General features: G+C 33.8%; 1 protein-coding gene and 1 long non-coding RNA gene across 5 annotated transcripts; one reads left to right on the top strand and one right to left on the bottom strand.

Moving 5' to 3' along the window:
* Nucleotides 1-1,282: 1,282 nt before the first annotated feature.
* On the bottom strand, nt 1,283-3,480 carry LOC135148263 (uncharacterized). Of its 4 annotated transcripts, none has more exons than XR_010286234.1 (3): nt 2,864-3,480; nt 2,546-2,616; nt 1,283-1,570 (listed from the first exon to the last, which is right to left on the bottom strand). It is a non-coding gene; the product is annotated as an uncharacterized LOC135148263 (long non-coding RNA). The 4 variants fall into 4 exon arrangements; XR_010286235.1 differs by having other exon boundaries at nt 2,563-2,616; XR_010286232.1 differs by having other exon boundaries at nt 2,546-3,480.
* Nucleotides 3,481-6,971: 3,491 nt separating this feature from the next.
* On the top strand, nt 6,972-12,843 carry LOC108199682 (serine/threonine-protein kinase PBL34). Its single transcript, XM_017367616.2, has 6 exons — nt 6,972-7,726; nt 9,090-9,418; nt 9,530-9,665; nt 10,855-10,991; nt 11,064-11,187; nt 11,923-12,843. The coding sequence occupies exons 1-6, from the start codon at nt 7,549-7,551 to the stop codon at nt 12,450-12,452; spliced, it is 1,434 nt and encodes a 477-aa protein (XP_017223105.1). The 5' UTR covers nt 6,972-7,548; the 3' UTR covers nt 12,453-12,843.

Genomic DNA, 12,843 nt, shown 5'->3' with positions numbered 1-12,843 from the left:
AATTAGAGACAATGGGCTTGAGGACATCTAGAACAAATATTTTACCTTTTGTTTGAATTTTAAAAGGATCAAGTTAACTGTTTTTCACTTTAATGCAAGATGACTATATAATTTGAATATTCAATAATGAGTATTAGTATATAATTATAGATAAATAGTTTATAAATGAAATGAGCCAGAGAGATTGGAGCCTATTTAAACGCAGTACTATAATATTTGATGGGAATTTGTTTATCAATGAAAGATATGCATAGCCGGTGCAAAATCTTTTATTTTTCCACACGAAAAATCCAAACTCGAGTCTCTAGATTACTTTCTTCTTACCGAGCTGTAAAAGTCAAAAATTGCCAAACTTTTCTCGAACATATGTGAATAGTTTAAAGTAAATTTAATTGACCAAATGAAATGAATTCAATCGTCTGGATAATCAAATTTATTTCTCTCATTGGCCTTAAGACTTCAGTTTTGAATTTATTTTTATTTAATGAATGCATAACTTATTATAATATAAAATTGACTAATATTGGCAAAAATATTATATATTTAATATTTGAGAATAAGTAAATAGAATGAAATTAATAAGAGTTAATTATTAAACTTAAATTAAAATCAGAGATGGACAAATACTGTTTGACAGAAAAAATTCTTGAAACAGGAGAGTATTAAACTTGAAACTGAGGATATGCGTAACTGATTAGGCTAGAACAGTTGCACTTTTCCTCGGTGAGGGTTGAGGAGCTCAAGGAAGAATGTGGTATATATTCTTTAAAGTTTTTGGACAAGCTGACTCCCATCTCCATTATCAAAAAAAAAAAAAAAATGGTTTGTGACGCTATTAAACATGGAATTTAGCAGGGGAACTGAAGATCATCTGCCTAACTTTTCTTTGACGTCGCAACGTATAGTTTTATAAATAAATATATTTATTGAATAAAAATTTAATATTATTTAAAATTGATTAAAATATGATGTTATTAAAATTCAAATTCTGATGTATTTATTTGGATTTCATAAAATGATGGATTTTGTGGGATCAGTGTATTCTAAACTTTTTGAACTCCCACCAAAATTTATAAGATTTTGGAGTATGATGTTTAAATCCTGAAAATTATATATCAATTCTACGATCCACGATCTGCGTAAAATTAAATCAGATATAGCTTATTAAAATCCATAAATCATACATAATATATTAAAATCTTAATAAAATACACCTCATGAATATTGGAGAGTTACTAGATTGTCGTGATAGAAATGATATTAAAAACACCAAGCAATCGTATCACATCACCAATGAACACTATTAGGATTATTATAACAAAACTCGCGAAGCAATACGATCCGAATGTTAAGAGAGAATTCTACGAAAAGGAAAAAAGAAAAGTGTTAAGCAATTGCAATTTATTGGAACAACGCTTCAATTGGGTGAAAGCATTAAAATGTATAAAATTTTAACGATATTTAACAGTTGATGCATCTTTCAAACACTGAAAATGAATTAATCCTTCGGTCGGCAGCGAACGGTGGCTCAACAAATGAAGACTGATATCCATCACTCATCAACCTGAAACTGAGACCAAGGATTTCTCATTCTCTCTCTGAGTATCGATACTCCACAAAAGCACTGGAGTATCGGAGACTTTCTCATTCTCTCTCTAGTGTATATGATGGATGGTGAATGGGTAAAGACGGCGATATCTGATAATGGGACAATCACGACTCAACTTTTGGTGCAGATGTAGCAATCACCGATGGCAACTCCTCCGCCACATCCAGCGACGGTTATGCTATTAAAATGGAGCGTCCGTCAACCCCGTACTAGATCTGTGGTTCATAAGAGGGGCGGCGCACGTGGCAGTCCAACAACTCCTCTCTCGTGGACCGGTGGGTCCACCTTTCTTAGCGGCGGTGCTCATCCCGCAGCTGTTGACGCCTCTGAACAGTCATACAACTCCTTTTTCATGGACTGATGTGATCTTTGTTTTCACCACCGGAAAAATGTCGATCACACCATTCCACGAAATAGGAGTTGTAGGATTATTCAAAGGCGTTAACAGTAGTGGGATGAGCAACGCCGCTAAAAGAGGTGGACCCACCAGTCCACGAAAGAAGAGTTGTTGGACTGCCACGTGCGCCGCCCCTCTTATGAACCACAGACCTAGTACGGGGTTGACGGACGCTCCATTTTAATAGCATAACCGTCATTGGATGTGGCGGAGGAGTTGCCCTCGGTGATTGCTACATCTGCACCAAAAGCTAAGCCGTCATAGTCTCATCATCAGACATCGTCGCCTTAACCCATTCACCATCCATCATATGCACTCGGAGATAAAACGAGAAAGTCTTTCTCGTTGGAGGTGGCGGAGTGGCCATCGGAGATTGCGACATCTGCTCTAGAAGCTGAGCTGTCATAGTCCCATCATCAGACATCGCCGTCTTTACCCACTCACCATCCATCATATACATACACAGAAAGAGCAATTGATATATACATATAATTTACACACATATAAACAAAGTTTAAAAATGAGCAATTGATATTTACATGAGAAAAACAGTTACCAAACCATGTTTTGACGAAGATAGTGAAATTGGCCTATGCAAACGGTGTCCAACCTGTGAATTTTTGAAATTAGTTGAGCCCATGTAACCTGATTGATCCATATCATGTAATTGTGAATATATTGCTAAAATTCGGCCGATATTTATTATATAGATCACATACAATGATAAAAATATGAATCAAGAATTAAGATGTGACATTAATATATGAAATCAATATAAAATAACATGAAAACCTAATCCATTGAACAATGAAATACAATACTAAGAAGATAACAATTTAAGATCTCACAGTACTTACTTGATGCATACATCGACTCAAATTGAATATGCTATTGGTGTCTAGGGCTGGCAATTACGGGTTGTTGGTCGGGTTCGTGTCAGGTCAACATTCTCGGGTAGTATTTTTTACCCAACCCGAACCTGGCCCGAAAATTTTATGGGTACAGGTACCTAACTCGAACACGACTCGGATTTATTTCGGGTTACCCGACACGACCCGAAATGACCCGAAACTTTTGTGTTCTTACATATTCGGTGTGCTTGCCAAGAGATTAAGAGATTAACTGGGATGTCTCTCTTTATTATTACCTGCAAAAGCGATTATATACAAGTGTCCAGATAATCCAAAACATAGTATGCAAGGCACAATATCACGTAGATAACATCAAAACTCAAATCCAGTTGAGATCTATAACATACCAATTTCGATACTAAAAACATAAATAGAATCCGAACGACAGATTAGAATCGGATTGGGAAGTTAAAGATTCGGAAAAAGATGTTGAAGATTGAGAAGCTAAAGAGAGGGATTTTGATTCGGAAGCAGAAAGAAGTGATGAGAGCGAAACGCCGCCGCGGCTCAACAATTGAGGCTTGGGGATGTGAAAAGAAAGAAAGTGAACAGGTACTACTTTAGTTTAGGGTTTTGTATTATAAGTATAAACATTTAAATATACAATATATAATATATATGTGATTGCGGGTTGATTTCGGGTTACCCGAACCCGACCAGAAAATGCCCCGATTTTTTCGGGTCAATTTTGGGTCAACCCGAAATCGACCCGAACCCGAAATACCCCGACCCGGATTCGTATTTTGCTGGTCAAATTCGTGTCGGGTTATCGGGTCGTGTCTGAAATTGCCGGTCTACTGGTGTCTCTAAGAAAATGACGATTTCATTTTTAATTTCAATATTCTCCAACCACAGAATTGTTTAAGATATGCATTTGATTTGTCAAAAAAAAAAAAAAAGATATGCATTTGATTTGAAATCAAAATTGCTTCAAGATGTCACAAAATTTAGCTATAAAATAGGAAAGAAGAATAGGCTACTAAGATTGATGATACTGTGTGGCCGTCGGTCGGGTTAACCTGCACATAAACGGGTTATAAAAATTATAGCAGGGATATAGTGCAAAATGAGAAATGGGCCTTGTGCGAGTAAAAATATGGGGTAACCTGGATGAAGAAAATGACTAAAAAGGAGAAATAATTGAACTTCACATTAAAGCAAACAAGGTTAAGATATGTAATTTTCAATATTCTTTGTTAGCAGGATTTAAGAATAGAAAAATGCTACGGACCCCAAATATTTATCCCAAAATTTTTTCCCAAATGATGTGGCGAAATTTCATTGGTTGCATTCATTCCCATAATAATGAGGCCCCCTGCAGATTCATCAATCACCCAATCAAATTTCGCCACTTGTTATCCACGTCATTTGGTAACAAATTTTGGGGAAAAAATTTGGGGTCTCTAGCATTGCTCTTAAGAATATACTAGCAATCTTGCTTTCAAAAAAAAATATACTAGCAATCTTGTTTAATTATATTTTTTATCATTAAAAATGGTAAGATGTTAGTAGCGTAACTTCTTTTGCATTTATTGCATGTTGTATATCTCTCCTTCTAGTTAATCTTTTCCACGGACGTTAAATTAAACAACCAATAACGTAAATACATCATAGATTAAAAGCGCAAAATAAATCATGTCATTTAATGACAATAACCAATATACAAATTGTATATTGTACGAAACTTGTTCCATAAATTTTAGTGAACATTAGTTTAAAATTAAAATAAACAAGTGATAAAGGTTAATATTTCAAACCGGATGAAAAATAAGGAGAAAAAAGAGAATTAGTGAAATATATGTAATACTCCCTCATTTTTAAACATGTCTGGTTTTTGTTTTTGTTCAAATTAGTTTAATTTAGACTGTATTTTACAAATTATAATATTTAATTTTAAAAATATGATAAACACATTCTAAACTAAATTATGAACACACACACACAATAATTTTTTTAAACTTTTTTTGTTCTAATACTGCATATATGTAAATTTGAAAGAGAAGTAGTATTTACTATAATAATATTCATGAGGTCGGATATACGAGCAATTATTTTATGAGAAGATGCCATGTTGTACTTTTTTAAGTTAATGGGGGTTGTTTTAGTAGCCGTATAGATTTTTGGTGCCATAGAATTGAATATAATTGTGTTTACGTGTATATTAATCAAATATTGAAAATAGGAGTCCAAGAGTAGCCTTTATAAAAATATGAAAATAGCTGTATTGAAAAGAAAAAAGAATAAATATTTTGAGACAAATTATCTTTCCTGAACTTGTAAAAAGAAACAAATAGAAATGCTAACTATGATAATATTATTTAACTGTATATAACTATAATAAAGATTGTAGAAGGGGGCTGAATACAGTCATAAGCTTTTTCAATAATATGTGGATCGCATTCAATAGAGAGCATACTAATAATAAAGCTAAACTAAACCAAGAAATAAAATAAGAGTCTTTCAAATTTCAGTTGGGGTTTTATTTCTCCACCTGAGAGATTTTTCTGTATTGAAAAACTCTTTTATTTTCCAACACAGCTACATACAAAGATATGGAGAGTTAATTTTACAAGATTAATTTGCCTTACTTCTCTAAGTTGCTATTTTCAAATTTTATGGACACTTGAAAACGATACACAACACTTGGTTATATTTTCTATGTTTATTGTTTTTCTAATCTAAGAATAAACTATCTAAATAAAATTAAAAACCGTAGCACCCCTACTCAATTTCTTATTTGGATATTTTTGGAAATATTGTCTTCTTGATTGAATAGCTTTATTGAATATTTTCATGTTGAGTAGCTTCGAATGGTAAGCTTCTAGTTCTTCAACACAACTAAGACTATTTATAGCTTAGCTTTAAAATTGTTTTATTTTTCTGATCAACCCATGTGACCAATATCTTTTTTCATTGCAAGTAGCTCTCAACGATAACCTCCATATTTAGCAATTACTGATTCAATATTCAACCGTAGATAATCTTATTGACTAGACGTTGATGGCTTTTGTATTTATCAGTTGATAGTTCTTTTTCCACTAGTCGGTGATGGGTTAAATAGTACTTGATGAATCCGTATTTCAAATTTGTTGATAACTTGATTTAGTCGTTGACCTGCATTTCACTTATGCAGTTTACATGACTTAGAATATTTACAATTTGACATCCCGACTACATGTTCAGTTATACGTCATAATTTTATCAGTTGATCAACTGCTAATACTAAAAAGTACCTATTTTATGACAACACGTCATCGGTTGATGAGTTATCTGATCAACGGATACTACAGATAGCCTGTTATCCATTTATCAGCTACATTTTAACAAGTAAAATTATACCATAGGTTTTGAATTATCATCAAGACTAACATATTCCTAACTAGATAGCATACTTAATTTTCAAAAAAAAAATAAAATAACGAAGATAGCGTGTACGACATTAACCAATCAAGATTCAAAAATCTCTATATATTCATAATATTTACTAATGCTACTATCAAAACCTAATTACCCATTATAATGCTACTATCCAACGGTAAAGATTATAATATTATTTTTAACGCGTCCCGCGATTTTGATCGTTGAATGAGATTATTTTTCCCGTCTAGTGGTTAAAAATCTTTGGATATATTAAATATTTGTTATAATTCTAACCGGTCCCTAGCAGGACTCTGGTATATATCAAAATAGAAATTCATAAATTTTTATATTTCTTAAAAAAAATAATAATAAATTTGTTCTTGATCATTTCAAGATACATTTTAATTTAGTTACCAAATATTTTATTCCAATTTTGCCAATAGAAACATAATTTTATCAACGCGGCCTAGCTGGTGTTGCACAATATTATATCGAAACTTAATTTATAGAAGATATGTGATATAATTATCAAATCTCGATAGAATCAGTAAAAGTATATCTTGATATAAAAAATCCTCACATAATCCTAGTCTTTGCTGTACAGCACTCTGGTACGGTCATTATCCCCTATACGAAAACTTATTAATAATTGAAAATTATATTATAAAATTGAATATCAATAATAAAAAACGGTACGGTTAAAAGGAATTTTTAATATGTTTTTTTTTATACTCAAGTTTCTAAGTTCTGACCCTGTTTCTCGATTTGCTTTCCTTCTGGAATCACTTTATATGTGTGTATATGTGTATGTATATGTTGAATTTATGAACTTTGAACTGATCACCTCTTAAGAGTCTTCTGTATTGTTATTACAGAGTCTTTTTTTTCTTTTAGGACAAGATAGATGGCTAGATAGATGCTACTGTGTACTTTAAACAAGTGTTTTAAGTGTGTTTTGTATGTCTAGGCATGTGATTTGATTTACCCCTATGCTCTTTTCTTTAAGTCGGTGCTCAAAAATTCAACTTTTTTTGAAATTTTGAATTGGTTTTCACTTATTTCATCTATATATTTGGTGGGTATTTTTCTTTTGTCTAAAGATTCTAGCTTTTCTTGTGTTTTAGCTGTTTGTAGGGTTGAATCATTTTCTTTTGCTGATTTTTTCAACTGGGGTTTTGTTAAATTTGCCTTATGATTTTGGGGTTCTGTATTTGATTGTTGGGGTTCTGATGGGCTGTTGATTAGGGCTTATTGTTGAGTTCTGTGAGAAAATGGGATTAAGTGATGCTAAAAGTGAGCCTTGGGAGGTGGGCAAATCTAAGAACAAGGTGAAGAAAGATGATGCTGATGGGGAAGTTACTGGTTGTTGGATTGCGTTGAGGTCAATTCGCAGCTGTATAACATCAAGATCTAAAGTTGACAACTCAATTAGTGGCATCAGTTTACATGGTAAACTACCATTTTACTTTCTGTATCGATATATTTTGATTTTTATGATGTCTGATTCGAGTTTTATATTCTTCTTTTTTCATTAGTGCATACTGTATTATGCATTGCAATGCTTTCCTCATCTCACTAGAACTCGTCAGTGTTAGTTAAGCTTGTCTTATGGATTATAATTACGATTTTGAAGTGAAATGTGATTCATAAAGATGATGTTTGTATAGTACAATGTGTTTTTGTGTATTTTCTAGCTCATGTTTTCACCTTCTGTAGTAATTTCCAAATTTCTAATGTGCTACTTTCAAACTGAAGAAAATCACCACATGCTTATAGCAATAATCATACCTCCTTTTAAGATAACACGTTATATGGAACCAAAATGATATTGCAAAACTATTTGATTATTTTTGCTCGTAAGCTATTACTAAATTCAAGATTGAAAGATATGCTCGTTTACAGTCATGTTCAACATTAGAGTCTGGTGCAAAGGGGAATGTAGAGATGTTATTGTTGAACGTATTCTTTCCTACCTTTTCCCTACTATGTTGATTACTGGATCCTGCATTTGAACATCTGTTAACACAATTATATAATAGTTGTAGTGATTTGCAGTCCATGAACTTTATTTTATCATATATGAAGACAGTTTGACCTATGAACTAGCCATGTACATGAATGTTGAAACTTGGGGTTGTTTGATTATGTCTTGATTTTTTTAAACTCTGTTTAGGTTCCTCCGTGAATTTTATGCAGAATCACTTTCTAATGTATGCTTGCATAAACTAATTTTCATGATCACTAATTCACTATACGTACTTGTTGTCGAAAAAGAGAATATTTTCACCTTTGCAAGAAATTATTTAATATGTGGAATGTAGAATACTGCCTTTATGAAAGTACTCTTGTGCCTTAGAACCCTTATTTTCTATTTGTAGTTTTGTTTACCTGGAAAATAAAGATTAGTTATACTCTGCTGCTAATTCTTTTGAAAGGCATCCAACCTCCTTTTCCTAACATTATAACAGGACTCTGGTCCTTATGTTCTAGTATTTGTTTTTCTACAGGACTAGGTAATTGGTCGAATTGCATGTCAATGTCTCAATTATACAGTATAATTTACTTATATGTCCTACATATATATTAGCATTAGTACCTCATTTGTAGTCGAATTGGTGTCATCTTATTGGTAACTGTTTGGTCACAACTAGTTATTTATACACCAGTGGCCTTTCGGTTATATACATTTGAAACAGTATTCTTCTGTTCCTTTGGTATATTCTCATTTGTGTCTGCAGCATAATTTTGTAATTTAGTATCTTGCTAGCACATGATGATTTTTGTCTGACTTGCTCGTTCTGTGCTGCTGCAGAAAGCAAATATGCTAACAGTAGAAAAGACCAACCATCTACTGCAATTTCATCAACTACAACCAGTACTGCAGAAAGTAGTTCATCCACTTCCAAACTTGAAGAGGAACTTAAAATTGCTTCTCGGCTTCGGAAATTTGCTTTTAATGATCTTAAGATGGCAACGAGGAATTTTAGGCCTGATAGTCTTCTTGGTGAAGGGGGATTTGGTTGTGTATTCAAGGGGTGGATTGAAGAGAATGGGACGGCACCTGTAAAACCAGGCACTGGCCTTACTGTTGCTGTGAAAACTCTCAATCATGATGGGCTTCAGGGTCACAAAGAATGGCTGGTCTGATGCTCCTTATATGTCTCAATATTTTCCTCCCTATCTTATGTTCTTTTGACATCGGTCCTGGCTATTTCCAGTTTTTTTTATGTCTTCCTGTACCTCCTTTTTCAGGCTGAAGTCAGTTTTCTAGGTGACCTCATTCATCCAAACTTGGTTAAGCTGATTGGTTATTGTATAGAAGATGATCAGCGGTTGCTGGTTTATGAATTTATGTCTCGAGGGAGCTTGGAGAACCACCTTTTTAGGAGTATGTTTCGTCACTTTTTTCTTAGCCTCTTTCTTTGAATTGTTAATCGTTGTCTCTTGGTATATGTGGACAGGTGTATGTAAAGTTCCTTTCATTTGGAATTAATTGTTAAAATTCTTAATGTCAATCATCAATCTTGACTATCATTAATGTCAAACAGATGATTTTCTTTTAAATCCTTGTGTATTGTTAGTGAAAAAACATTGTCTTTGTGATATCTTATTTGTATTTCTATTTGAACTATTATTCAGTTGAGTTGAAGTTAATAGTTTTTTCTGTTATGGATATTGGATTATTACATCCTATGTTGCTTGAAGGCAGATACTCTGCATTTAATGTGTCACAAATAGTGAAAGCTCTTCTTTCCATTTTCAATCGCGGTTGCTGCAGATAGTCATTGTCTAGTAATAGTTGTAGGCCTGCCTACAAATGTGGTGATTGAGAACTCTTCTTTTATTACTTACATGTTGCCTTGAACTGATGATTTGTCTTGGCAAATGATACTCCTTAGGCATAATGTTTAAGGATCCGGTCAGCTTTGTTTGCATATTCATAATTTGTGACTTGTTTAACCTTATTTTAGAAGTACGATCAGTGATAGTTTTTAGTATACTATTGAATTATATTTCTTACAGTAAAAAAACTGTTACATACACAGTTAGAACTATGCGATTCAGACTAGAAATTCTATCTATTTAAAATAAACTAAATAAGTATTGCTAACTGATATAATCTAATTTCTTTCTAAAAAAATTCATCCTCTGAGCAAGCCTATTAGCTTCTGATGCTACCATCCTTGTTTTTAAAATGAGTGAAGGGTTGAAGATCCCTATTTACTTGACTATACACTGGCACTAATATTCTGCAACTCTCTCTCTCATATGTATATGGGGGAATATAAATCTACCTAAACCTTTGTAATTTAATTTTATGCTCGTAAATCTACCCTGCTGGAAACTGTTTTATTTATCGGACATAACTTTTTTATTTTCACTTAGGCCCATATTTGTAATGAAAGTGTTTAACGTGTTCATGAATTTAGACCTGTTATTATTCAGTTTTTTGACATTATTTTGCTCTCTCTCTCTCTCTCACACACACACACAGATATATGCTTTACTTTAGTGATATATATTATTTATATATTTAAAGTTCTGAACTAATATTTTCAGTGGCTTATTATATTCAGGGTCTCTGCCTCTCCCATGGTCCATCAGGATGAAAATTGCTCTTGGTGCTGCAAAAGGTCTTGCTTTTCTTCACGAGGAAGCTGAAAGGCCAGTGATATATCGTGATTTCAAGACTTCCAACATTCTGTTGGATGCAGTAAGTGACATGACCTTTAAGAAATTAAGCTTTATCCTATATAATCATCTTTTTAATGACAGTGTCTTTTAGGAATACAATGCCAAGCTTTCTGATTTTGGTCTTGCAAAAGATGGTCCAGAGGGTGATAAAACTCATGTATCAACTCGAGTAATGGGAACTTATGGTTATGCTGCCCCGGAATATGTCATGACAGGTAAATGTTGATCCATCAGAACTATATTTGGGGGTGCAAGTCAGGTTTATGAATCTTCTCTTGCCAATTTGTTAACCTTACCCACCTTCAGTGCTAATATAGCCACCAATGGTGGTGGGGAGAACAAAGTGATAACTTGTTCTCTAATAAATATGATTAAAGAATAAATAGCAAGGGTTATATGTTTCCTCCCCTCGTTCATAGTCCCGCCTGATAACAGCTCTGACTAACTGGATCTAGCTTGTATTGTGCACATGCATACTTTATTCCTGTCGCCACATGGGAAAATATTTTTTTCCATGGACTAGCTAATAATATAGGTTGTACTGTTCACATGCATACTCTATGCTCAGTGCCACAGGAAATTATATATTTTTCCTCGGACTAGTTAATGCTATTGTGTTTGCTTTCTGCCATATATATAATGTAGCGTATATCGCAGACCAGAACTTTGCTCCTGGTCACAGAAATAATAATGCAGGCATTTGTTTCAGCGTTTCATAAGGAAACAAGCAATTATCTTGTTAATAAAGTGCTAATTTGTGTACCTTTCTTGTAAGTACCTATTTTTTGATCAAACAGGGAAACAAACACCCATGCCTCACTATTTATATATTTATTAAAAGTCACACAAATAGCGATGTTCGCGATGTTCTTAATGGGGGACTTGTAGTTATTGACTTTCCAGTAGTACCCTTTCTGTGGAATTGAGATTCTCATTATTTTCTCTCTCAGGGCATCTTACATCAAAAAGTGATGTATACAGCTTTGGTGTGGTTATGCTCGAAATACTGAGTGGTAGGAGGTCAATGGACAAAAATCGTCCAAATGGGGAACATAACCTTGTGGAATGGGCAAGACCTCATCTGGGGGAAAGAAGAAAATTTTATAAGTTAATAGATCCTCGGCTTGAAGGTCATTTTTCAGTAAAAGGTGCCCAGAAAGCTGCGCATTTGGCTGCTCGCTGCCTTAGCAGAGACCCAAAAGTAAGGCCTCGTATGAGTGAGGTAGTTGAAGCACTGAAGCCTTTGCCAAACCTGAAGGACATGGCAAGCTCATCTTATTATTTTAAGACCATGCAAGCTGATCGAGTTGCATCCAGCCCAAACACAAGAAATGGATCAAATGGCATTATACGATCACAAGCAGGATCCTTTACAAGACCTGGGCAACAACCGAGGAGCCTCTCGATGCCGAAAGGTACCCAAGCTTCTCCATATCATCAGTTCCCACATAATTCACCAAAACCACAGGGTAAATCATAGATGATGGTAATCTGGGCTTTGCTTCATAAACTCCAAATGTTACTCTCTCTTTCGGTCCCAGATTAGAAGTATATTTGGCCTTGGATGCCGGACAAAGGATTGGAGAAGCTCTCGTAGTTTACACCTTATAACTTATGTTGCAATCTTTGATCAAGCACTGTCCATCCAGTGCTGGAGAAGTAATGTATTAGGAGCTGACGTTCACTGAAGTAAATACTTGCACTTAAAACATAAAGATAGCATCTTTTATATGTAAAAGAATCCTGAAGTTAAATTGTGCTTCATTGTTGTTTTTTGAAATTGGGATGTCTTTTGCATGTTAATATTTTAATTCTTGGATGATTGTTATATTTTGATCTTATTTTATTTTTGTTTTAGTTCTATACCTCAA

This window comes from Daucus carota, chromosome 8, assembly GCF_001625215.2.
Source record: "Daucus carota subsp. sativus chromosome 8, DH1 v3.0, whole genome shotgun sequence".
NCBI lineage: Eukaryota > Viridiplantae > Streptophyta > Magnoliopsida > Apiales > Apiaceae > Daucus > Daucus carota.
The sequence above is the reverse complement of the archived record's forward strand: the minus strand, read 5'-3'. Positions and strand labels throughout refer to the sequence as shown.

Coding starts and splice junctions, on each gene's coding strand:
- LOC108199682 (XM_017367616.2), top strand. CDS start 7,549: ATGGGATTAAGTGATGCTAAAAGTGAGCCTTGGGAGGTGGGCAAATCT. Junction 9,419..9,529: donor AGGGTCACAAAGAATGGCTG/GTCTGATGCTCC, acceptor CTCCTTTTTCAG/GCTGAAGTCAGTTTTCTAGG. Junction 9,666..10,854: donor GGAGAACCACCTTTTTAGGA/GTATGTTTCGTC, acceptor TATTATATTCAG/GGTCTCTGCCTCTCCCATGG.